This window comes from Humulus lupulus, chromosome X (genome assembly GCF_963169125.1).
Source record: "Humulus lupulus chromosome X, drHumLupu1.1, whole genome shotgun sequence".
NCBI classification, from domain to species: Eukaryota; Viridiplantae; Streptophyta; class Magnoliopsida; order Rosales; family Cannabaceae; genus Humulus; species Humulus lupulus.
This window is the reverse complement of record NC_084802.1, coordinates 149,879,907-149,904,710: the sequence shown is the minus strand read 5'-3', so window position 1 is coordinate 149,904,710 and position 24,804 is coordinate 149,879,907. Positions and strand designations below refer to the sequence as shown.

The following is a 24,804-nucleotide window of genomic DNA, read 5'->3' as shown; positions in this document are numbered from 1 at the left end:
GAATTCCTTACCTTTGATGGATGAGCCCAACCTAGGTTATTCTCCACACTTGATTAGCCTTCACCTCCTCAAAGCTTCAGCCTCAACTCCCTAGAATTCCCACAGAATTCTGCTTAGAAAAACCAATTCAATACCCATACCAAGAACTGAAATATTAACCTCAAAGTCTTACCTCAACTGATGAACAACCTCAGCTAGTTTCCCTAACCTGATCAAGTCCTCAAGTATACAATCTCATCCTTTAGCTCCTTTGGATTCTAGCCTCAAATCTCCAAAAGAAATTGGTGGAGAAGACTCAAACCGTTCTTAGAAATTTCCTTGTTTTCCCTTTCTTTCCTTTTCCTTCTTTTCTTTCTTTTCTTTCCTTTCTTTCCTTCAGACTTCCAACTCTTTCTACACAATCCACTAAAGCATAAAGCCAAAACAACGCTTAACACCAATCCTTTATGAGCCAAATGACCATAATACCCTCCCATAATCCCTGAGCCTTTAGATCAACCTAGGGGCATTTTGGTCATTACACCCAATTCCCGCTAATTCCTCAAGTGTCTCTAATATTTACCACTTACCTCCCGACACCTAACTAATCACCAATTATATTCCCCAGTATCAAAATAGACTCCAATATTTTCTTTCAATTCCCATAAATACCCCCAGGCTCGCCCCAAGCCGAGTATAAATCCCCGCCGTGACTTTTTCTCTAAATCGCTCACTAGGATCGCCTCGAATCACAGATTACAAATATATCCACATAATAATGTGGTCTCAACAATTTATCACATATATATAGTTATGCCCTCAACGGGCCAAAATTACGTTTTGCCCTTCTAACCTAATCAGGGCCTACATGCATACTAATACACATAGTCATGCATCTCAGATATTCATATAACATGCTTTTAATCATTAAATCACATATAATCCAATTATGCCCTCCTGGCACACTAATCAAGGCCCTTAAGCCTTATTAACAAATTTGGGTCGCTACACTATCCAGGTCGGATATTTAGCCTCCCTAATGAACCCACACTTCAATAAGCAAGCTACCTCCTCTTCTAGAGCTTCTCCTCAATCTTTTCCCAATAGCCTACGCTTATGCACCTTTGCAAACACGTGTTTATCCAGGTTTATTGTGTGCAGCATCACACTTGGACTGATTCCTACCATGTCCTCGTACTACTAGGCAAAGACATCAAAATTTCTTCTTAAAAGCTCGACCAATTCTTTCTTTCTTTCGGCTCCAAGAGTTTTTCCAACCTTTACTACTTTCGAAGGTACTTCTAGGTTGAGCATGATTTCCTCTAGCTCCTCTAAATCCTGGAGATCAAAACTGTCTTCGCCTATTCTTCGATCAATTTCTTTGGGTTGGGCAACGTTATTTATGACTTCCTGAGGTTCTTCCACCTCTCCAGCAACTACCGTTGCTTGAGGTTCCTCATTCTCCTTGGTTATTACCATTGCTTGCCGCTCAATTTGTGATTTTCCCTTCATGACAATGCTATAGCATTCCCTGACAGGGAGTTGTTCTCCCCTCATGGTGCATATCCCTGAGGACGAGGGGAATTTCATGGCCAAATGGCGAGATGAAGTTATAGCTTCAAATGTCATTAGCGCAGGTATCCCCAGTATTGCATTGTAGGCAGCCCGACAGTAGATTACTACAAACTTGAGCATCTTGGCGATAGCTCTTGTATCCTCACCCAATGTTACTAAGAGATCGATTGTTCCTATTGCTTCCATCCCCTATCCTGAAAAATCCATAGAGGGTCATAGAGGCAGCCTTGAGATCGACTACAGATAGCCCCATCTTTTCAAGGGTGGACCAGAATAGCACATTCAAAGAGCTCCCATTGTCAATCATTATTCGGCGCACCCTCCTATTAGCAGGGTGAATAGTTATCACCAGTGGATCATTGTGAGAGAATTGGACAATGGCTAGTGTCGTCTTCCATAAAAATTATTTGTTGTTTATCCAATCGTTGTTATTTAGATAACCTTTTCTCTAGGATGAACTTGGTGCCATCATGCCTTTTTAGCACCTGAATATATCTCTTCTGGGCCCCACTGCTCGTTCCTGCCATATTTGGCCTGCCTGCAGTGGTGGCTATGTCCCTTCCTTCAACAGGGAAAGAGATTATCTGATTTTCCTAAGCTGATTGCGCTGGATTGACCTAGTTATCCAAAGCCAGTTGAGGGTTCTGTCTCGCCTATTGACTGAGAACTACCCTATTCTGACAGAATTTAAGTGACGGCTATCATCTGTGTTGTGGCCAATATAATTGTAGTATCGATAGAATTTAGTTGTGTCTCTCTTTGCCCTTTGATGTTTCAAAGGCTCGGGCTTCTTCCATGGAAGGCAAGTAGAATTAGCTAAATAAATATGCTCTGTCGTATCTGTTAAATAAATATAGGCGGTGTAGATGGATGTATATTTAACCCCGTGCTTATTTTTCTTGGACTCGTTTTGGTAGCCCTCAACATTCCCTTTTTGTTTATTACCCCACACCTGGTTATTCTGGGTGGCGGGCTGAGTGGTAGCTGCAGCATCTGCCACCACTCCAACGGGCTGAATGAGGGTCTGGCTTGTTCATGTGACATCAGATTTTGCCTCTTCTAGGTTTATCCACTCTTGAGCTACAGCTAAGAATTCATCTACACTTTTCACTCCTTTCCTTCAGAGCCCCTTCCATAAATCTCCTCCTACAGTGATTCATGTTTTCATGGCCATGAGCTTGGCATTTTCATCAGCGTCTCGAGCTCGGGCTACTACATTAGTAAACAGGTTGAGATAGGCCTTCAGAGACTCACCGAGTTATTGCTTAATTTTGGCCAGTGAGTTAGCCTCCACTCAAAACTCTTTGGCAGCTTGGGACTGCTCTTGAACTCAGAGGACAGCTTTTTCCAGGAGGTGATTGAGTGTTTCTTATACTTATTGAACCACAGCTTGGTTGGTCCAGTTAATATAGCTGGGAATAGAACACACCGCATGTAACGACCCAAACACTACAACAAAACCCCATTTCCATAACACAAAAATTTAGCACTTTTAAAAAAGTATTATAGTAGACAAATAAGTGTATAAGTGTATGGGGGCCTTAATTTTGGCGCCTATTTTCCCCCGCCCCCCCCCCCCCCCCTCCCAAAAAAAATTTTCACCCCCAAATTTCACACGGTACCAATATAATCAAATTTTATTTATAAAATAAGTAAATAAAAAAAATATAATCTCTTTCTTCTCCAAACCGATCACCAAATCTCTCTCTCTCTCTCCCTCCATATCTGATCCCCAAATCTCTTTCTCTCTCCCTCCATATCCGATCCCTTTCTCCCTTTCTCCCTTTCTCTTTCGTTTGCTCTCTGCCAACCCACCGATTGTCGCCGCCGTTCAAGCACCGTTCCCATTTCTCGGTAGCTTGGTGCCAACCTTCTACCTTACCCTTTCCCCGTTGCTTGGTGCCAAGAAAAGTGTCGCTCGCCTGCTTCAAGGCCCCATTTTCTAGAGTGCTTCGCGTATAGCTTCAGGGGTCGCAACTCTCAACTAGTAAATAGCTTATTTGTGGGTTTCTACTTGCGGTGAGAGAATGGGTCTCTATTTGTGGATTATGATGTTGATTCTTGTATGGAGCTACCCGACTTGTGATTTTTATTTGGTTAGCTGCTTATTTTCTGGATTTCCCTTAATGATGCAAAGAATATTTTGCATCATCTCCACAGCCAAACTTGATTTTTAGATTCTGATATTGTATTTTGTTTTCTTACATGAGAAAGATTATATACTACATTTGCATCATCTGTAGCTTAACTCTTTGTGAGATGTTTAGTTCTTATATGTGCTTCAGGTATTTTGAATGAATTTTTAGGGTTATGCTTGTTCGATGAATTTCAGGGTGGGTTTATTTTCTTAGCCTTTGTCGTCATTCTTCTCTGCGAGCAGAAGCCTCCAAGTTTGCCCAGATGTAGTGGTAAGCCATCACTTTCTTTTTCACACTCTACTGATATTTATATGCAAGAAAATAAACATGGTTCCAAAAGAGATATCTATTAGATGCACCCAGCTGTATTTTTAGGTGAGTTTTTTTAAGAGCTTTGCTTTCCTTTTAGTCATTACAGAGATAGCAAAACTAGGAAAGTTTAAAGATTGTTTGTTCTAACATTGTTCCTGTGTATAATTTTCTATCGAAAGGAAGAGTCAAGAAATCAGTTTGATTAAAATATTGGTATACTGTTACAAAAATAGCATTACTGTTTTTGAGTTTTTTTAGTCTTGGGATGGTACAGTTTACAATGTCATAAAGTTGAGGCAAATTACTAAGGAGTTGTTTTTAGACTTATTTATTTTGGCAAATCAATTTGGATGATGATTTATTTTGGTTTCATGGTTTATAGGAAGCAAGAGCTCTGCTAGGAAGACTTGAGTATCAAAAGGGTAACATAGAAGCTGCACTTCATGTATTTGAAGGAATAGACATTGCTGCAGTGACTCCTAGGATGAAAGGATCCATTTCTAGAAGATGTGAACAAAATAGACACCGTTCACAGAGTGATTCTGTCCCACCTATGTCCATGCATGCTGTTAGTCTGCTCCTTGAAGCTGTTCTTCTCAAAGAAAAATCATTGCAAGGCCTTGGACGATATGAAGGTATTTCCTTTACCTAACTGTAATTTCATCTTAGTTCATAGCTTTGGAATTCTGTTTCACATTATTGTTGCTGCTGTCTAGTACTAGTCAAAGTAGTTTTTCTTTTCCTGTGACAACACTACTTCATGCTTCTCTTGCAGAAAAATTGTGATGTGTTAGACCCGAACTGCCAACCCAAGAGATCTAGCTATGGGTTACCTGAGGACAAATTTATATTTGCTTGTTTTAACCAGCTATACAAGATGGATCCTGATATTTTCAATACATGGTTAGTCGAGTGTTTATATTTGCATAACTTTGAATTGATTGAATCACAACAATAACTATATTGATTCATGTGTCGATAAATGCAGGTGCAACATCCTTAAGCAAGTACCAAATAGTGCACTTTGGCTTCTCAGATTTCCTGCTGCTGGCGAGTCGAGACTCTGCAATTGTACTGCCATTTTACCATTTCTCAAGATAAATCATTTACATGCATAATATTTGAATTCTTCTTTGTTAGTTATATTTCATAATGTAGTAATGGGTATTTATCTTACAAAGGAAAGATAAATTAGTAACTGATAAACTATTGGTGTTCCAGATGCTGTTCAAAGAGGTGTACAACCAGATCAGATTATTTTCACAGATGTTGCCATGAAGGGTGAACATATCGAGCGCAGTGCTTTAGCAGATTTATTCTTAGATACGTAAGCATGCTTAATACTTTTTTTTCTATTTTTTTATTACTCAAGTGTATTTATCTTAGTACAATACAATATGTAACTTTATTTTGACATTTGATGTTGCTAATGCTGATTGATTTTGCTATTGCTGTTTTGTTTCTTTTTTTTTTTTTTGGTGGTGTGTGCTCTGTAGCATTGCATTTAGTTAGCTTAATATTTAGCTCATATTTTCTTGAGTCGTTGCACCAGAATTCCCTTAATCAAGAGCTGTATTCTGTCTCAAGGACAATACTCATCTTTTAGTTAATCCCACTTGTATCTTGATCAGGTTATGAAGTAATTTTTTTTATTATCTATATTGTGTTGAGACTTACTCATTACTCAAAGCATATTGTGAAAATCGAAATTGTGAAGCTCCAAGAATATGAAGAGACTTTGATTGCATCTTTAAATCTTTATCATTATTTTCATATTGCATCTATCATCTATTTTCCTTCAATCAATGGCTTATTATTAAGAGAAGTCTATTACTCTGAATTAGATTATCTTCTTCTCTAACTCTTTGGACCTAGGGAAAAAAACTGTAGTCATTGTCCTCCTCTCCTTCTCTCCTCTGATTTCTCATTTTCCCTTTTTTGTAGAATTAATGATGCTTTTTTGGGCATATTTTATCTGCTTTAGTTTGTTTTGAATATATTCTTCGTTTTAAATTTGTATTTTAAGTTTCTCTAGGTTTGAGTATGTTTTCTTGGCTTTGAGTTTAAATATAATAACCACAAGTATGTTTGTCAAGTTTGGCTTTATTTTTTCTTGTTTTCATGTTTTCTAAGTAGTTATTAGTTGTTGTTTAGTACGGTAAAAGACTGCTATTCTATTTATTAGGCTCATGGGTGGAAATGCAGACTGCTGGTCTATTTTCTGCCTTTGCTCTTTTGAATTCTAATTCTGGCTCTTTTCTGATTCTGATTCGATTTTGAATTATTTTAAATAAAATAAATAGGATAGAGTGAGTTAGGGTGGGGAATTATTTTGAATTATTTTCATAGACCTTCTCTTGTGCTTTTTAGTGGGTTTCATGCAATGCACTGGAGAAGAGCAACAGGTGTATCCTTTACTTGGACTGTTAGGTTGTCAGTAGATTGACTGTAGCCATATAGCCTTGTTGTACATTTTCACATTGTTTAATAATCTCCTTTACTTTGCTGAAATTTATTCCATATAAACTATTCTTTCACTGGGAAAAATGTGTCTTGCCTTAACATATCCCTGCATGTACTGGTTAATAGAAACAATTATGGTATTGGATTTATAATTATATTTCTTTTATTATTGTTTATTTATTTTATCACATGTTCTCCATCTGCAACTCTTTTGTCTAATTACTTTCTATTTATGCTGCTGGGTGCTCCTTTTGTATAGTTCTTTATTCTGGCAATTAGATAGCCTCCATTATAGTTGCGTTTTAGATTTTTCTTTTTCTCTTATTGGTTGGATGTAGTGTATGTTGGGCAATTTTTTTTTTACCCTTGTGGTTTTTCTGCTATTCTTTTCTTTTTTATTTCCTTCTTTCTTGCTTTACTTATTTGTTAAATCAGAGATGCTAGGCATAATTGTAACTTTATTTTTCTGATATGAGAAAGAAAAACAAAATAAAAATAAATTCCATAGTTTGCTAACTAAATAAACAGAGTCATTTGGCTCTGTTTCTTTGCTGTTGGGAGCTCTTCTTTTAGTTTTGTTCAAGTTTCTATTGTAAGTTTATTAGGTATAGAGTTTCTTTTCCTGTTGGAAGACTAGGTAAGGGTAGACTAGACTCATTTTCCCATACAGCTACTTGAAGAAGACTTGAGATTCAGTTAGGTCAATCACTTTGGGGACTTTCTAGTCCACCTTCTTTGTTTGAATTCCATGGAAGAAAAGCTGCATGTAGAAATGCAACTTTTCATTCCTTGAGAAGAAAAATCATGACCCACCTTTGATATTTGGTGTCTTGCTTGGTCCCACCTTATGGTGCTTCAAGCAAGGCCTTTCTTTTGCTGTGAGTGTGTTATGTTATGATGGATAATTTTGATTAATAAAATTTGCGTGTTGTATTGCGTGATTTTACTTCTCATTATATAGTTTCTCTAGAATAAAATTTGAGGGTAATTTTTGTGCTTTCTCTAGAATATAAAAAGCTTTAGCGATGTTTCTTCTCATTTATTGCAAAAAATTTGAAACCATAAGGACTGCTGGACTAGTACCCACTACCCACAACATCTTTTACCAGTAATAGTTGATTTGATTGATATTGGTGATAGTTTGTTTCTTCATGCTCTTCATATCTAATAGCTATGTATAAATTTATCATCAATCCAGCTTGCATTGTAATGACCGGGGATTGAGAATTTCCATTAGAAATCTTGTTTGTTGCTATTGTTGGGTTTCTTTGTTATTTTGTGTTTTTTGTTGTATCCTATCCCCTGTTTGCTATTGTTTTATACTTGCAATGAATTAGGCTAGACCTTTCTTATGTTCATAAAATATTATAGTTTCCCTCTTATGTTCATAATACCACATAGTATTATGAAAGCATCTCTTCCTGGCAGAATTTTGATGAGGTTTCCTTTTTTATAATGTCATATTCCCATATATGAACTTAAAACATGACAATTTCCAGAGTTTTTGTTTGATACTTTAGTTTGTCTTATACAAGACTAAGTAATTATCTAAATAATAATATATCAAATTGGCCTTTACCCAATTTTTCTGCAACAAATCCATTTGATTTTCAATATTTGATTTTTACTTATAAAATGAATTAAAGTCGTGTTTGGATGGTTTGAGCTTTTATGAATTGAGTCACAAGAGCCACTTGCATGAGATAGAGCCCACCTGGAAGTGATTCTCATATGAATATGTTTCTGTTTTATGGAAAGATATTTTGAACGGTGTAAAGTTTAACAGTACCTTCTGAATATGTTTCAGGTTTGTGGAAATTATGGCTCCTGTCTTTTCTCGAAAAGCTTGGCGGTGTGTATGGCACATGATTCAGGTATGGTGTGTGTGTATGGTTATTTAGTTAGGCTAAAAAACTTAAAAATTTATGCAACTAGAAATCTTAGAAGTTCTCGTGAAATATAAGTTGGAAAGAGGAAGGAAAATAAAAAGCTAGTGCTTTTCTTTTATAATAATGAACGGATTTTCTTGATTTGGTTTTCTGTGTTTAATGGTAAAACATTAGACCTAACCAATCCATCTGTTTAGTTTGATTTGGTTTCTCAAGTTTCAAATTGTAATTGGAATTTATATGATACCTAATGCAATTGAGATGGTGTTATATTTTGTTCCTACTGTTAGAAAGAACATTGAAGTATCCAATTGGAGATTATTCACTCTACTTGCTTGGACACAGGTAAGTTCATCACAAAGGCTTTTTTTCAACTACATAAAAGTTCTAGATCAATCTTGCACCAAGTTTTTTCTTAGAGGTTGAATTTAGCAACTAGCATTACTTTGAAGGTTTAAGAAATATACTAGAATTCATATTTTTGCTATTATTTCGCTTTCTTGACAAGAAACAGATTTTAGTTTATTAATACAAAAAGATAACGTATCATCTTAAACAGCACACTTTAAAATCTTTTTTATTAAATATCCAAAGATCAACTCAAAATTTGATTATGCAGCCACATATTTGGCCAGCTAAAACTGGTCATGTAATTGTACCCATATTCAATTTACTTTCGTTGTCTGATCAACTTCTGGTTTTAAGCTTTGTGTATATTCCCTAAAATATTTGTTTTTATCACATAGCCTAGATTATATGTAGGACGTGGGATGCAAGAAAGCCATGTCTCTGTGCTGAAGTAATTTCCCATTTCTCCCTTCTAAATTAGCTATTGAGTTGTCTCTATTCTTATCATTTCCCCTAATGTGTTATAATTTGTGTATTTTGTAGGTACACATTGTTCTGGATACTAGCACTATTGAGCAAATTTTCTTTCAACTACTGGTTTGAGGTAAGCTATCATGTGCAACTACATAATAACTCCATAATACATGACTATTTATTAGATAATTTACTAATAAATCTTTCATTTTAGATTTCCATAAATATCTTTCTTTAGTGGAAATTGTACTATCTAATTCTCAACTTTCGACATAAAATCAGAGCTAATTAATTCTTAGCATTTTTGTTCATTGTAAGTTACATAATATTAAGTGAAATTTAACAAGGATATATATGCAATTTTCATGGAGTGGAAGTTGCAGGTGTGATGGCAATTGCCCTTGCTAATGGTGAAGTGAGTAGATTAGTCCTTAAATTTATTTTCTGTTCATTCCACAATTATTGTCACCTAGTCTTGACATTTATTTCACATTTCAAGGGGAAGGTACATATTAGATATAGTGATATTTTATTATTTTATTTTAGTAATCTTTTTAAGGGCCAGCAAATAATAAACTAGATAGATGCATATTCTATTTATTATTGGACTTGTTTGTAGATGCTTTAGATGAGTAAAGATGATTGGTGTCAATATGTAAGCATGTCCAATTAATTTATCTATTTCTTGTTCTGGATTATCTATGTTAGATTTATAATTTGCATTCATTTTTGTTAATAATTATGATATTGTGTTGTATATTTGAGTCTTTGTTGGCAGATTAATTTATTATGTATCTATGTTTCTTGACCATTCATATACTCTGCTTTTTGATATCTTTGACTTTAGTTCTGGGATCTTCTTAGCTGCACAAGTGACATTCTTCTTTCTTTTTATTAGAAAGAGTTCTTTTTTCTAACTTTATTTTTAGTTTTATTGCAGAAATTGGGCTAAACCTTATATTAAAGATGCTAAAGAAGTTTCCATGTGCATTTTTATTTTATTGTTTTTCTTTATGATTTTGTTGTATAAGAAGTCAAAGTGTGATTCTATTTTTATTCATTAATTTTTTTGGGGATATATTGACAGAATTTAGAGTTCTGGAATCAATTCTTCCTCACATACTTTTTGATCATTGAGAATGATATATTTGTTATCTTGATACATTTCACAAGCCTTGTTTTAAGTTGCATGTTTTGTTGCTTCAGTCGTTGTTTTCCATGGTAGTACATCTTGCTATACCCTGCTGTTTCGTCAAGTTTTGGAGTTATTACAAATTTAATTTAAACTTTATATGCTTACAGGTGGAAACTAGCTTAAGTCTTACGTTCTTAATAATAAAAGGACTTTTTTTTTACAATGTGCAGGTATATTGAGATGATTTCTTTGGAGCAATTGTTGACAACATTTGTAGTTGAGGCCTTTAGAATGGAAGAATGCATTTCACTAATTTTTGTATACATTTCTTGTTTTGTATTTAGTGATAAAGGAATCTGAATTGGGCATAAATTATGTTGTAATATGATTTCTTAACCCTAGACTAGTAGACTAAATATTGTAATTACATTTGAGTAATTAATAAAACTATATTTATGTTACCTTATTTGGCTTCAACTTTCATATTTGTTTTCCTAGTTTTGTGTAAGTAAAATAAGATTATGTTTCTCTAAGCTAATATAACACATGTGTTATACTGAAATGTAGTATAGCACAAATAATGTGTTATACTAAAGTCTAGTATAACACAAAAAATGTGTTATACTAAAGTGTAGTATAACACAAAAAAAGCGTTATACAAAAGTGTAGTATAACACAAATTTATAAGTATTGAAATGTGTTATATAATCGACTATAAATAACATAATTAAACACTTATCTATTTATTAAAATAACACAGAAATTGTGTTATCGTTGACAGTATAATAACACATCTGTATAACAATGATAAAGTGTTATGTAAAGTACCCTGACCTACGATAACATAGTCGGTCTTAACACATCAAAAAGTGTTATGGTATGTTTTGATAACACATTTTCGGTGTTATTAAAAGCATTTTTTCTTGTAGTGAAATTTGCTAATAAGGCTTAGGGCCTTAATTAGTATACCTGGAGGGCAATAAGTGAATTATTGTTATAATATGTGAATATGTGATAGAGATACCACTCCTTATTCCTTGCATCCAGGTACGACGAAGATGTATCAAGACCTGAGAGCTTTGTACTGGTGGTCAGGCATGAAGAGGAATGTGGTGGATTATGTGGCCAAGTGCTTAACTTGTCAGTAGGTCAAGACTGAACATCAGAGGCCAGCAGGGTTGCTGCAGCCTCTAGGGATTCCAGAGTGGAAATGGGAAGATGTCACCGTGGACTTCGTAGTTGGGTTGCCAAAGACCGTAGGACAGCATGATTCGGTGTGGGTGATTGTGGATAGGTATACCAAGTCCACCCACTTTTTACCAGTCAGGACGACTTATACTGTGGAATATTATGCTGAGCTATATGTGAAGGAGATTGTTCGACTGCATAAGGCACCAAGGTCGATAGTATCCGAAAGTGACCCCACCTTCACTTCCAAGTTCTGGGAAAGTCTGCAGAAGGCTATGGACACACAATTACGGTTTAGTACCGCTTATCATCCTCAGACAGATGGACAGACTGAGAGGACGATTCAGATACTAGAAGACATGCTACGAGCCTGTGTGCTAGATTTTGGGGGATCTTGGAGTAGGTGTCTTCCTTTAATTGAGTTCTCGTATAACAACAGCTATCAGGCGACTATCGGAGTGGCTCCGTATGAGATGCTCTATGGGAGGAAGTGCAGATCACCTATCCATTGGGATGAGACAGGTGAGAGGAGGTATTTAGGTCCTGAGATGGTTCAGAGGACCAATGAAGCAGTTGATGTAACGTCCTGCATTTTCGGGTACCTTTAAACGACTCGGGTCGGGATTTTTCCCCCGGGTTAAGAATATTATTTTAAATAATATTATATTTTGTTTGTAAGTATTCCATGAGTTATTACTAGCCAAAAAATTAATTTTGTGATTTTAAAAGTCAAGATAAGACTTTCGGTCCTGGACCGACACAAAAACCCTGATCGGGTGAAAATCTCGGAAAATAAAACGAAAAATCATGGCAATTATATTTTGGGCATAAAATACATTCATAAAAGTTAAAGTTTGGTCAAAAATAATAAACCTAAAAGAAAATGGAAATTTTAGGGCATTTTGTGTTAAATGCCTAATTCTACCGAAATGGGGAATTTTATTCCATGAATGGACCTTAGGTTAAATTTTATTATGTGATTAATTAAATTAAATGTGAGAGACATTTAATTTAATTAATTAATGTTAAGTTTGGTGATTAAAACTTAATAAGAGTGAAAAAGGTGTCAAAAGCCAATTTGGACTTTTCTTCTTATGAAACATTAATAACCTTTATAAAAAAAAAAAATGAAATGATCATATATGTAGCAAAGAGTGGCCAGCCATGTGGTGTTTTAGAGTGGTGTGAACCCAAATTTTATAAAATTTAAATGCCATTTAATTAAGAGGTCAAGTGGGCAAGTGGGTAGGAAAGCACTCAAGTACCTTGTGATATTTTGAAGAGTATTGTGAGCAATTCCCACACTAAGAACCGATCACTCTCCATCTCTTATTCACTATCATCTTTTTTGAAGACCTCTCAAAGTGTTCTCTCCATTTTTCAAGCCCAAGAACACCAAGGAAACTTTGAGGCTAAGTCTTGGTCTAGGAAGTATTTTCCCTAAGGTAAACTTTCACTAATCTAGGCTTTTGTAAAGTTTTAAGCATAGAGTTTCAAATAGCTAATTGACTATGTTGTTGGGGGAAGTATGTTAGGGTTTTTGAAAGGTTTTGAAGGAGTCAAAGCTTATAGGAAGGTCCAAACCTTAAGCAAGAACACCAAAGAGGTAAAAAGTTTACTTTTGATGATTTTGTTGTAGGGTTTTTAGTTTTAAGCATTATTTTGTATATCTAATGCTTAGAGTTTCTTGTTGATGATGTAATAAGGTTATGGTAGTTGTTTAATAATTTTTATGATGCATGTGTATTGATTTTTGAAAATGGGAACCAAAACCCCCAAGGGTTTTGTAGGATACCCTAAAACAAAACATGTTTTAAGCTGCGACTTCCGAGGGGTCAAGTAGCCACTGTATATTGTTTTTGTAAAATTAAATTGTACTGTTATGTTGTTGAGATTGAGTACATAAAATTGAGCTTTTGAAACACTAAAAAATGTTTAGAAATGAGTAAGTTATGCTATTTCAAAGTTTAGGTAAAAAACTGTTTTTTCGTATTCTCATTTTCGGAACCAAGTTTGGACAGCCACTGTATAGGGAAAATGAACCCAGTTTTTTCTAAAATTTTGTGAACATATTTCTGGCATAACCTATTAGTCCACTGTAAAATTTGGTAAGAAAATATTAAACGGTTTGAAATTCATTAACTGTCAAAGTTTGGAAAAAATAAGGACTTGAAAATAAGGTCATTTTTACCTCATTGTTGGAAAATGATTTCACCAATCAAAAATGCTCATTTTGACCTAAGATTTTACAAAGACCTAAATGGCATATCAAAAATGGAATTGGGAAATTTTGGTAACAATTGGGTAAGTAAATTTCAAGTTATGAACTAACGAAGTATGTAGTTAAAAATGTGAAAATTAGGTTTTTCACACTTAGTGTAAAAATGAGATTTTGGAACATAAGGTAAAAAGTAAAATTTTGCTTATTTCAAGATATAAATTGGTAAGTCTTGAAATCATATTTTCACTAAAATTATCCCTTTGAGTTTAAATGAATTATTTTTATTAAAGAGTTTTTATTCTTTCTAAAAATAAGAGATTTAATTTATTAATAGTTAATAAATTAAAAGAGGGTTTAAAACCCTATATTTTGAGAAAATAATTAAATAAATTATTTTCCTAGTAAGTAAAATTGATTAATTTCTTTTGGAAAATTAATTAGTCAAGATGAGAAATTTATAACGGTTTTCCTAATTAAGACAAATTAGGCAATTTTCTTAAAACGGTTTTTAGATATTAAAACCTTAAGAAAAATAAAAGGAAAATTTAAAGATTTTATTTTCTTTAAAAATAATTAAGGAATTTATTTGTATTTTCTGGATATAATACCGGCTAAAATCTTACATATTTTAACTGACTAGTCGAAAGTGCGGGTTAATAGCGATACCTTGAAAGAATAAGATTTTTAGCGGATTGTGGAAATACCATTGTGATACCCGAGCCTAGGTATCGAGACCTTAGGATAGGTCTCCCCGAGACTTAGGGTTTAGTCTCGAATATTTTGTATGACTTTCCTTAATAGGTTTAAAACCAAATAAGGATTATAAATCCTTACAAATGACTTTTATTAAAATGACCAAACTGCCTAAAATAATAATAATGAATTATTAGTGCCATAATTAATCCGAGTATACTGTATGGATAACTACAGTATTGGCTAAGCGTAACTGGACTGAACGTTGGAGGGTGAAAACCTGCTGAGCGCTAAGGACTCCAAGTAAGTCAACTTATATTGTATGGCTGCAACATGAAATGTTTATTGTCTTGTATGTTAGTATAGGGATACATGCATATAAATAGGCTGTCATAGAAAGTTGCTTAGAGATGTTAGTCTAGTGAGTGCTGATTTAGAAAATATGAACGGTAGAAGTCCGTCATATCCTAGACGGTTGATCCCCGTCACACTTCTTGATTTTATTTATGTCCGGTTCATTACAGCGACGAGTGGCCATGAGATGAGGATAAGCTGGTTAAACCTAGGGGCGCCAAGATAAATGGGACCTAGGGGCCCTCATGCTTACTTAATCATTGGACGGTTAGAATCCGAGCAAGTGCTCTGATAAATTATTCCCGGATAGCAGCCGTGAATATTGGCCATTTCGTGAGAGTGCCTAGAGATACTAGGGGTTGCCAAGATTGAGTGAGGCTGAACACCCTAGGGGCAGCTGCTCACCAGCACCACTGATTAACATAGAAGTCTCCGTAAAACCGTGTAAATTGGATTACACTCTTGAATATGTAGCGATGCCCTAGGTAACACGATAGTTACCCTTGATGAGAATATTTATTGGCTAGATCTTAGTGTGGGGACTCGGTTCTCTTTTACAGATTAGAAATTATGTTGGAGGGCGCGTTCGCCTGAATTGTTGGAAATTGTCGAGCGTTGGTCTCGAATTATATTGTGATATAATATATCTGCTTGCTCTTGGATTTTCTGAGTGCAGGGATATAATTGTTGATAAGATGTAGTTGTGATATAATATATCTGCTTGCTCTGGGATTTTCTGAGTGCAGGGATATAATTATTGATAAGATATAATTGTGATATAATATATCTGCTTGTTCTGGGATTTTTCTGAGTGCAGGATTTTTATCTAGTTATGAATTAATTTATCCTTGGTTATCAGGCATGACCATAAGTTTGCCAGGACGCTTTAGCGTTCTTGAAATTGATTGTGTAGGGTCCGGATGGGTCCGGAACCCTAATTCTCTATATGCTTTGTTTGAAAGTTGATCTTACTAAGCGTTTTCGCTTACCTAGTTGTTTCATGTTGTAGGTAAGTGCAAGGGCAAGGCAGAGCAGTGAGCACTGGAGTCTTCCTTGCAAATGTACATGTGGACCGACCTTTTGGGAAGCCTTTTTATTTTTGGAAATGTTGTGTAATTTTCCTAAACTAGGCTCACTCTAATCTTTATAAAACATGTTTGTAACTAAATGTTAAGTATGGCCATACGACTTTTTAAAAAAAAAAAGTTTGAGACATTTTGTTAAATGAAAACATTTATATTTCCACATTATCGAGTCTTGAAAATCCGGGTCGTTACAGTTGAGAATATCAGAGCTCGAATGCTCGCCTCCTAGAGTCGTCAGAAGAGTTATTCAGACCTGAAACGTAGGGGTGTGGAGTTCCAGGTAGGTGACCATGTGTTTCTTAGGGTTTCTCCCATGAAGGGAGTGAGACGGTTTGGTGTTCGGGGCAAGCTGAGCCCTAGGTTTGTTGGCCCCTTTGAAATTCTGGAGCGAGTTGGGGAGGTAGCCTGCAAATTGGCAATGCCTCCAGCCCTATCAGGGGTCCATGACGTGTTTCACGTGTCCATGCTCCGGAGGTATGTGTCAGACTCGACGCACGTTCTGAGTGACGAAAATTTGGAGCTGGATCAAGATTTATCTTATGAGGAGAAACCAGTTCAGATTCTCGACCGGAAGGATAAAGTCTTGTGGAGCAAGACCATCGCCTTGGTGAAAGTGCTGTGGAGGAACAACAAGGTTGAGGAGGCGACATGGGAATTTGAATCTGAGATGCGGGAGTGGTATCCCGAGTTATTCAGGTAATTTCGAGGACAAATTTTATGTAAGGAGGGGATAGTTGTAACGACCCAAATTTGCTAATAAGGCTTAGGGCCTTGATTAGTGTGCCTGGAGGGCAATAAGTGAATTATTGTTATAATATGTGAATTTATGTGAATATGTGATAGAGATGCATGTTTAGTTGAATTAAATATGCATGTGGGCCCCGTTTGGATATTAGGGGCATGTTTGTGATTTTAGCCCATTGAGGGCATAAATGTGATAAATGTGATATATCTGTGTAGTACGATCCGAGACAGTCCTAGGGAGCCGTTAGTCAGAAAGTCACAATGGGGTTGAGAATCTGACTCGGGGCGAGTCGAGGGGTATACCGGGTATGAGATATTTTATGGGGTTACTGGGTTATGGAAATAAATATTCAGAGATATATTTGAGGTTAGAATGTCTAGGAGGGAATATTGGGAAAATTTACCATTTTTCCCTCGAGGACATTTTTTGGTACCCCGAGTCTTGAGGTAACCACATAGATTTAAGTTAAATAAAACAAAATAAAGGAAACCCCTAGACTTCCTCTAAACCAACCCACTCCCTCTCATTTGCTCTGTTTTTCCCTATACTCTTGAAGGCCTAGAAACATCTTGGAGAAAAACCAGTCAAGAACTAAGGAATTGGATCTGAGCTTGGGAGACTCTATCTAGGGCTTGGAGCTTAGGGAACTGAGTTGGGAACTCAAATCTGTATAAGGTAAGCTTCCTAATATGTTGAGTTATGTTGTTTGCAGCTGAATTCTGTTGATATTGGGTGTTAGGACTTAGACATGCATGGTTTAGATTCTAGGACTGGTTTTGACTGCTTGATGGGTGTGGGAATTGGTTCTTGAGTTTATTGGTATGTCTAGATTGCATGAGTATGAATTTTGGGCTTAATTCTGAGGTTGGGGGTGATTTTGGTTGAGATATGTGGAGTTTGGCTCAAAGGGAAAAGCAAGGAAAATGGTGTTTTCTGGGTTTGGAGGTGAGGGTCGCGGCCCTAGGAGGGGCATGCCGCGGCCTGTGATCGCGCGAGGCCTTGGGAGGCCATGGAACTCGAGGTGCGCCACGGCGATTGCCCAAGCATGCCGCGGCCCGTGTGTGCTTCAGGGAGGTGTCTAGCCTCTATTTTGAGGCTAGCCACGGCGCTTGTGGGGTGGGCCGCGGCCCTAGTTCAAGGTGCAGGGATTTTAGCGGGATTTGACTTGGGAACCTAATTTTTAGGGCTCAGGATGGATTTTATCACCCGGATTGATAGAATTCAAGATTCTGGAGACTAGAATTATGACTCAAAGCCATTTAATGGATTAGAACTTGATGGATGAACATTGTTAATGCATTGTGACTAGGGTTTCGGCGAGGCTCGGACTAGGAAACTGTGCTCGGGACATTGGTGCCTAGAAAGCTCGGGACACAGGTAAGAAAACTACTGTTCCCATAGAGCTTGTGTTGTAGGGCTTGGCCCTATGTGATTGTGCTGCAAGGCTCGACCCTATATGATTGTGTTGCGGGGCATGGCCCTTTGATTGGATTTATGAGTGTTTTAATATATGTTTAGTATATAACATGTATGTATTAATAATGGAACGGCGATGGTCGGGGACGACAAAGGCCAGGAACGGCGAAGGCCAAGAACGGCACGGGGCCGGGAGCAGCGTTTAGCATGCAGAGTGCGAGCTGCCAGGGTGAGACCCCAAGGGATACCTGGGATATCCTTACGGTTTAGACCGCGAACCTAGGGCCTGGTAAAGTGCCTGGGACGGCATGGCTATACTTGTATGACCTGGTGTTGGCTTGATTTTATCTTAAGTGTTTGATATGCGTTTATCATCTGTTTGTGAGAGTTTTCTTGCTGGCCTTCGGCTCAAGGGTGCTCTATGGTGGAGGTAAAGGCAAAGGGAGGGCCAATCAGCCTTGAGTTTGGTGAGCGGGACGAGCGGCGCGTACATGTCTAGTCTGTCTGGCTGCCACAGCCAGAGGTGTTTTGAGAAATGTTTGTACAAAACCTGAATTTTGTCGTTTAGTCGACTTTGGTTATATTTTGAGTTGTAGATACCTCTAAACAATGTTTTTTTTGGGATCCCAAATGTTAAATGTTTTATAACTTTTCAATCAAAGGTTTATTCCAAAGTTTATGACTTTGATTATGATTTAATTACACTTTTTTCCTAAATCCTCGATTAGCGAGTTAGTTGCACATTTTAAACTCACCTAGTAACGGCTCTAAGGTAGTAGGGTGTTACACTGCAAGTTTAGGCTCACATTATGTGCCATTATCAGAGTGTTCAAGGAGCCAATATGGTTGGACGGATTAGTGGTTCTATTAAATGATGGCATAGTTGGCAACCTGAAAGAAACGGGATATAGAGCTGCTGCAATATTAGGAGCATAAGGAGCTCCTCATCGAAATCGCAATCATCTATATTTTTTCCAGACAAGAGCCTCTTCATTTGCTCCTCCATTAGGGTCAGTCGTTCGAGGGTTGGATCCTTCGTCTCTAGGATATTTGGGAGTTGGCTACAAGCTCCCATCCTATTTTGCATGTTCGGTGGGTTATTGTCCCTCCAAGCTTGAGCTTGGTTAGGCGGGATGTTCCCATTGTCATGCACGATAGACGGGTCTTCCCTATTCTGAGTATAGCTCATATCGTCATAACGAGCTGACTGTCCTCTCTGCGTGTTTAGATGACCACGTAGGTCGGACGGTGGATTGGAGCGCAACATTTGAGCTGAGCTCATTTTATTTCTAAGATCGCTTTCATGTCTATGGGAATTCGTGTTACGGGCATTCTTGGTCCTGCCCCCACAATGGCTCTCTGTCCAATAACTACCATTCACAAAGCATATTTCTCATGGTTGAGGTCGAGGAGTTGGATTATTAGTGCGAGATTGTGGGACATATGTGTCTTCTACAGGTATAGAATGTCTCGTTTCATTTCTCCACCTTGGAGTATTCCTCTGTGGGTGTGGTTGTGTTGGATGACAAATAGGTAAAGGAGAATGTCTTAGAGGCAATCCACGTCCCATCTGGACGAACCAGATTAGCACACCCATTGCCTACTCCAATTTCCTGACTTGGCAGAAATATGAAGTTATTACGTGGTACCTAAGCGACTAGCTGATGCGCTGGTGGATTCACGGGGACCTCCACCCTTCTCGATGTGGTCTCAGCTCGCCCTGCATGGCCATATTGATTTCTGTGAGTATGAGTCGTTTGTCCATTCCTACATTTTTTTAGTATGAGGGTTGTTCCCGGGAGTCCGTTTTGAAGTCACGGAGCTTGGGGTTGCTATTCTGATGGAACAACTTATATTAGGTCAATTATTTTGGTGGGACCGAGATCTGTGGGACCCACTTTGTCTCCTTCCGAGATTCTCTTCGGTTGAAGGAAAAGGTACTCGAGCCATGAACTCATCTATTTTCGTATTAGCATGGGCAAGGTGGCTCCTTAGCTAAGGATTCTCCATTTTAATGGACATCAGGTTCCCAGGATCGGGATTCGGTGGGCGTGAGGCCGAACTTCCAGCATCTTCCAGGTCCACATGATATTTTCCAGGGCAACGTTGCGCAAATGTACCTTCTCCAGTGGGGATGGTCGTATAGTGACCTCCCTGATCATCAGGTTTCTTTGTTTCATTGTTGCGCATGGAACGAGTGACTACTATGATGATTGATGGGTTTAATATCGTGTGAAATTTCAAGCTTAATCTGCTCTCAATGAAAGCACCAATCAATTGATGTGATTTTTCGTTAACATGGGATTTAGAAATCTGAGACAGAGAGATTAAGCTTTTTGTAAACCAAATATATAAGAATATAAAAATTCTCACAATTTACGTGGTTTAGTGATTAAAATCAACCTAGTCCACGAGTCATTGTTATTGATCTGTTTATGAACTCTAAAAAAAATTGGCAGAGGTTTTGCATACAGAAAGTCAGTCCCTTTTTTAGTCCATTCCCCTTGTATTAATAGGAGATCAACATGGAAAGTTTTGGATAACCGTACATTAATATGGTAACTGATAAATTTGGGTAACTTCCCATTTGTATAAATACATCATTGCCTAATAAATCTATACCCATTATATCGAGTAATAAATACATAATAAATTTTGGGTATGTACTAGCTGTATAAGGAACCTCTAAGTCTTTTTGGATCCTTCACTGTGCGTCATAGTCAGGCTTCCGCGAGCTGAACATATTCCTCGAGCTGGATGTTGTAAGACCAATGCAAACTAACACGGGTCATGTCCGGAGTTTCACGAGGGCGACCCAGACGATATGTACCTTGAACTAAGTTGTTGGCATAAGAGGTGATCTGGAAACACGGGCTGTTACAGACTGTCAAGTGAGCTCGAGCTACTCACTTCAAAGTAAACAAAATACTTTATATGCATATTTTCTTCATGCGCCTGTCTGCCAGCTGTACCTCGTGCTGAGAAATTTAGCCCGTATTTTGGGGTACAATAAATATTAAGATATTAGGGTCCTTAATGGAGGCCTTGAAATTTCTGCGATTTTGGGAGTTCTGCAACTGTCTTATGGGATTCCGGCCACCCTGAGCCACCGTGAGTCGAACCACCACACCACTATACTCCTCATGATATAGTCTTCAAAACCCAACCTAGGACAGCCTTACTAATTTTCAGAAAGGAAAGATGGGTTTGCCGGAAACCATGGAGGCCTGAACCTTCCATGTGAAAATTCGGCCACCACAATTCGTTCCAAGACGAACTACTAACACCACGACACTGCCTAAGCCTTGGGCTTCAAAGCCTAGTCATTATTTTCCCGAACTACCACTGTGGAGTGGTGGTGACGCCGCCATCGGTGAAGCTCCATTGTCTCCCCTTTTACAACTTATAAAGGGGGAACAAGAAGTTTGAATGGAATGATGAGTGCGAACAAGCCTTTCAGGAGCTAAAGAAGCATTTAGTTGAACCCCCATTATAAAAGCCTGTTAACGAAGAGGTTTTGTACCTTTATCTGACAGTGAAAAAAATTGTTGACCACGATTTTGGCCAACGACGAACAGACGTCAAAACTACAATAAGCTTTTAAGAGAAAGTACGACACCAATAATTTTAGTGGTTCAGCCCCCAATTTATTGGTAATAGCCTAATCCACTTGGAGTTGTGATATATAGAACCTACACTTAAGATCAGATGAACTGGTGTCAACTGAGTTTCTTAAGTGTAAGTGAAAAAGTACATAATTTCTCTCTCAAGAATACAAATTTTATCTCAGAACAATACCCCAAGAATACCCGAGTTCACAAAAGCTTAGCCAGAAAAATTAGAATCAGACCCCCTTCAATGATGCCATGAGTTCTTTATTTATACGCTCATGGAACGTACAATCAAAACCTCAATAATCGGGATAATTGGGTTGCTCTAACTAATTCTAACTAATAATCAAATTTAAAATATAGCAATAAGCGATTTCTTCGGCATATCTGAGAGATGTTTGCTGTAGTTACAGATGATTCTAACTGAAGCCGTTACTGAAACTGGCTGAGTTTCTGATCTATCTGGTCGACCAACTCCACTCCCTGGAGTGAGACTGGTCAGCCATATCACTCTTCTGGTTAGGCAAAACATCTTCATAAGCTGACTGGCCGGATAAATCTGATTCCCAAAGTGACTAGTCGGCCAAAATGCTTCACTGGTTGGCCAAAACATTCTACTGGTCGGCCAAAACATTTTACTGGTCGACCAAAACATTCTACTAGCTGGATAATACTATTTTCTAAAGTGATTGGTCAGATATAACTTTTTACTGGTCGGACAGAAAGTTTACCTGGTCGGTCAAATTACTTCCCGACCAGATAAATCAATTTTGTAACCAGTAATATCACAACTCCGAAGATTAATATCAAACCTTTGCCACATTTATTGACTATTATTGTGTCATTCACCACCATGCACTGCCATTTGTGACTTTTGATTGCCACGTCATCTTATTCAAATTTTGGGGATAACATTTTCCCCCAAGTTTATTATATGATTTTCTCATATGATAAACTTTTTCTCTAGCTTATAGTTTTTCACGGTTAGTAACTTTCACTTTTGAAGTAAACCCACGTTCGAACTTTTCCTTTAGCCCATCAAACTTGTTCCTTTTACCATTCCTAACCGATCAGATTTATTTTGTCCCTCGGAACCCTTGTGCCTTGCAACCCTAGCTCCTTGGTAATGCTACTCCTCAGACATGCTGCTCCTTGGACGCACCCCAGGCGCTCGGACACTACCCCAGCCGCTCGGATACCACCTGTTGACGGTGAAATCTCGTCAACGAAATTAGATCGGAAAACTCAAAGGTAAGTCGAGTGAGGTTTTTGTAAGAACTAAGAATAAACTTTAAGAAAAAGTAGACACAGATAAATGATGGAGCAAATCCTGGTATATTTCTCAATAGCCTCTCCTTACAATGAATTTTCCAACCCCCTTTCAGGTGGTCTTAGGGTTCCTTTTATAGTAGGCCCTAATGGCCTTAGATACATAGTGGTCCAGGGGACCAAGTGGTACATACGTACTGTGTCAGGGGAGTGGCTTCAGAGGTTGTGGTCGTACACCCCGTACAAAAGCAGGTGTCAGGAGGATGTCTCCACTACTTGTCGGTACCCATGTCTAATGCGTGGTGGCAGGCGTAGTGGCGCAGGAGGTAGTGGTGTCGGCTCTGACCCATGGCCGTAGACGTACGGACCATAACTCCTATTCTTGCATAACCACTCCTGGCATTCCCACTACTTGTCTGGTAAGGGTACTATATCTGTACTCTGACTTCTTTAGGTTTGTAGGCACATTCCATATTCATGCATGTACCTTGTCCTTTGTGAGTATTCTCACCTCCAAGGCCATGGGCGAGGCCATGGGAGAGGCCATGGGAGAGGCCATGGGCGAGGCCATGGGTGAGGCCATGGAGAGGCCATGGGCGAGGCCATGGGCGAGGCCATGGGCGAGGCCATGGGCGAGGCCATGGGCGAGGCCATGGGCGAGGCCATGGACGAGGCCATGGACGAGGACATGGGCGAGGCCATGGGCGAGGCCATGGGAAAGGCCATACCTCATTGCGAGCCCCTGGTGCGCGCGGGGCGCGAGGCCCCTGGTGCGCGCGGGGCGCGAGGCGCATGGGCGCGCGGGGCGCGAGGCCCCTGGTGCGCGCGGGGCGCGAGGCGCATGGGCGCGCGGGGCGCGAGGCCCCTGGTGCGCGAGGCCCCTGGTGCGCGTGGGGGCGCGAGGCGCATGGGCGCGAGGCCCCTGGTGCGCGCGGGGCGCGAGGCGCATGGGCGCGCGTGCGCGAGGCCCTTGGTGCGCGCGGGGCGCGAGGCCCCTGGTGCGCGTGGGGCGCGAGGCGCATGCGCGGGCGCGAGACCCCTGGTGCGCGCGAGGCGCGAGGCGCATGGGAGCGCGGGGCGCGAGGCCCCTGGTGCGCGCGGGGCGCGAGGCCCCTGGCGCGCGCGGGGCGCGAGGCGCATGCGCGGGCGCGAGACCCCTGGTGCGCGCGGGGCGCGAGGCGCATGGGCGCGCGGGCGCGAGGCCCTTGGTGCGCGTGGGGCGCGAGGCCCCTGGTGCGCGCGGGGCGCGAGGCTCATGGGCGCGCGGGCGCGAGGCCCCTGATGCGCGCGGGCGCGAGGCGCATGCCTTGATGAGACATGGGATACATCCTAGGTGCGAAATGTCTTCTTGGCGTGAGGTCCTTGGTGTGGGACACCTCGGGGCAAGGCTAGGCGCATGAGGTGTTGGCATGCGCGGGGTGCTGCTGGAGTGGTGTTCGCGAGGCTGGGGCCTTAACTTCGAGGGGCACGGATAAGGGCCATGTGTGCATGACATACACATCTAACAAGGTGATGCAGCTTGGAGGCCTGGAATGACCTCATGAGGCCTAGAGCTCTGCGAGTGTCTAACACTTCGATGGCCTATAATTACCTTCTGCCTTCATTGCGTACTTGGCGCCCTTGGTGCCCCTTAGCTATTTACTTCTTTAAGGGACTAGAAACTTCTTTTGTGTGTTTTTCTTATTTGGTGGATTTTCGGCATCCACACTTACCCCCCAGTCTATAGGGAGGCCTTTAGGCGTTCTTGTAGACTCTTCCGCTCCTTTTTATTATTCTCTTATTCTTCTTCTTTTTTTTTTTTTTATATATTTATCATGTTCGAGGTCCTTTGGAACCCACGCGAAAAGGGGGTTCGGTAGGCCTCTCTGCGATGCGTCTTAGTTGCACCTGTAAGGATATATTGACCCCT

At 39.3% G+C, this 24,804-nt stretch overlaps 1 protein-coding gene across 1 annotated transcript; it reads left to right on the top strand.

Moving 5' to 3' along the window:
• The first annotated feature begins 4,176 nt into the window (after positions 1 to 4,176).
• LOC133804411 (probable UDP-N-acetylglucosamine--peptide N-acetylglucosaminyltransferase SEC) lies at positions 4,177 to 5,563 on the top strand. The gene is made up of 4 exons (XM_062242582.1): positions 4,177 to 4,639; positions 4,780 to 4,907; positions 4,993 to 5,075; positions 5,226 to 5,563. The coding sequence occupies exons 1-4, from the start codon at positions 4,568 to 4,570 to the stop codon at positions 5,333 to 5,335; spliced, it is 393 nt and encodes a 130-aa protein (XP_062098566.1). The 5' UTR covers positions 4,177 to 4,567; the 3' UTR covers positions 5,336 to 5,563.
• The last annotated feature ends 19,241 nt before the right edge of the window (positions 5,564 to 24,804 follow it).

Bases quoted from the DNA above. Each gene is read 5' to 3' on its own strand.
- LOC133804411 (XM_062242582.1), top strand. From the start codon at position 4,568: ATGCTGTTAGTCTGCTCCTTGAAGCTGTTCTTCTCAAAGAAAAATCAT. The intron at 4,640-4,779 runs GTATTTCCTTTA...CTTCTCTTGCAG, and splicing joins AGGCCTTGGACGATATGAAG to AAAAATTGTGATGTGTTAGA. The intron at 4,908-4,992 runs GTTAGTCGAGTG...CGATAAATGCAG, and splicing joins CCTGATATTTTCAATACATG to GTGCAACATCCTTAAGCAAG.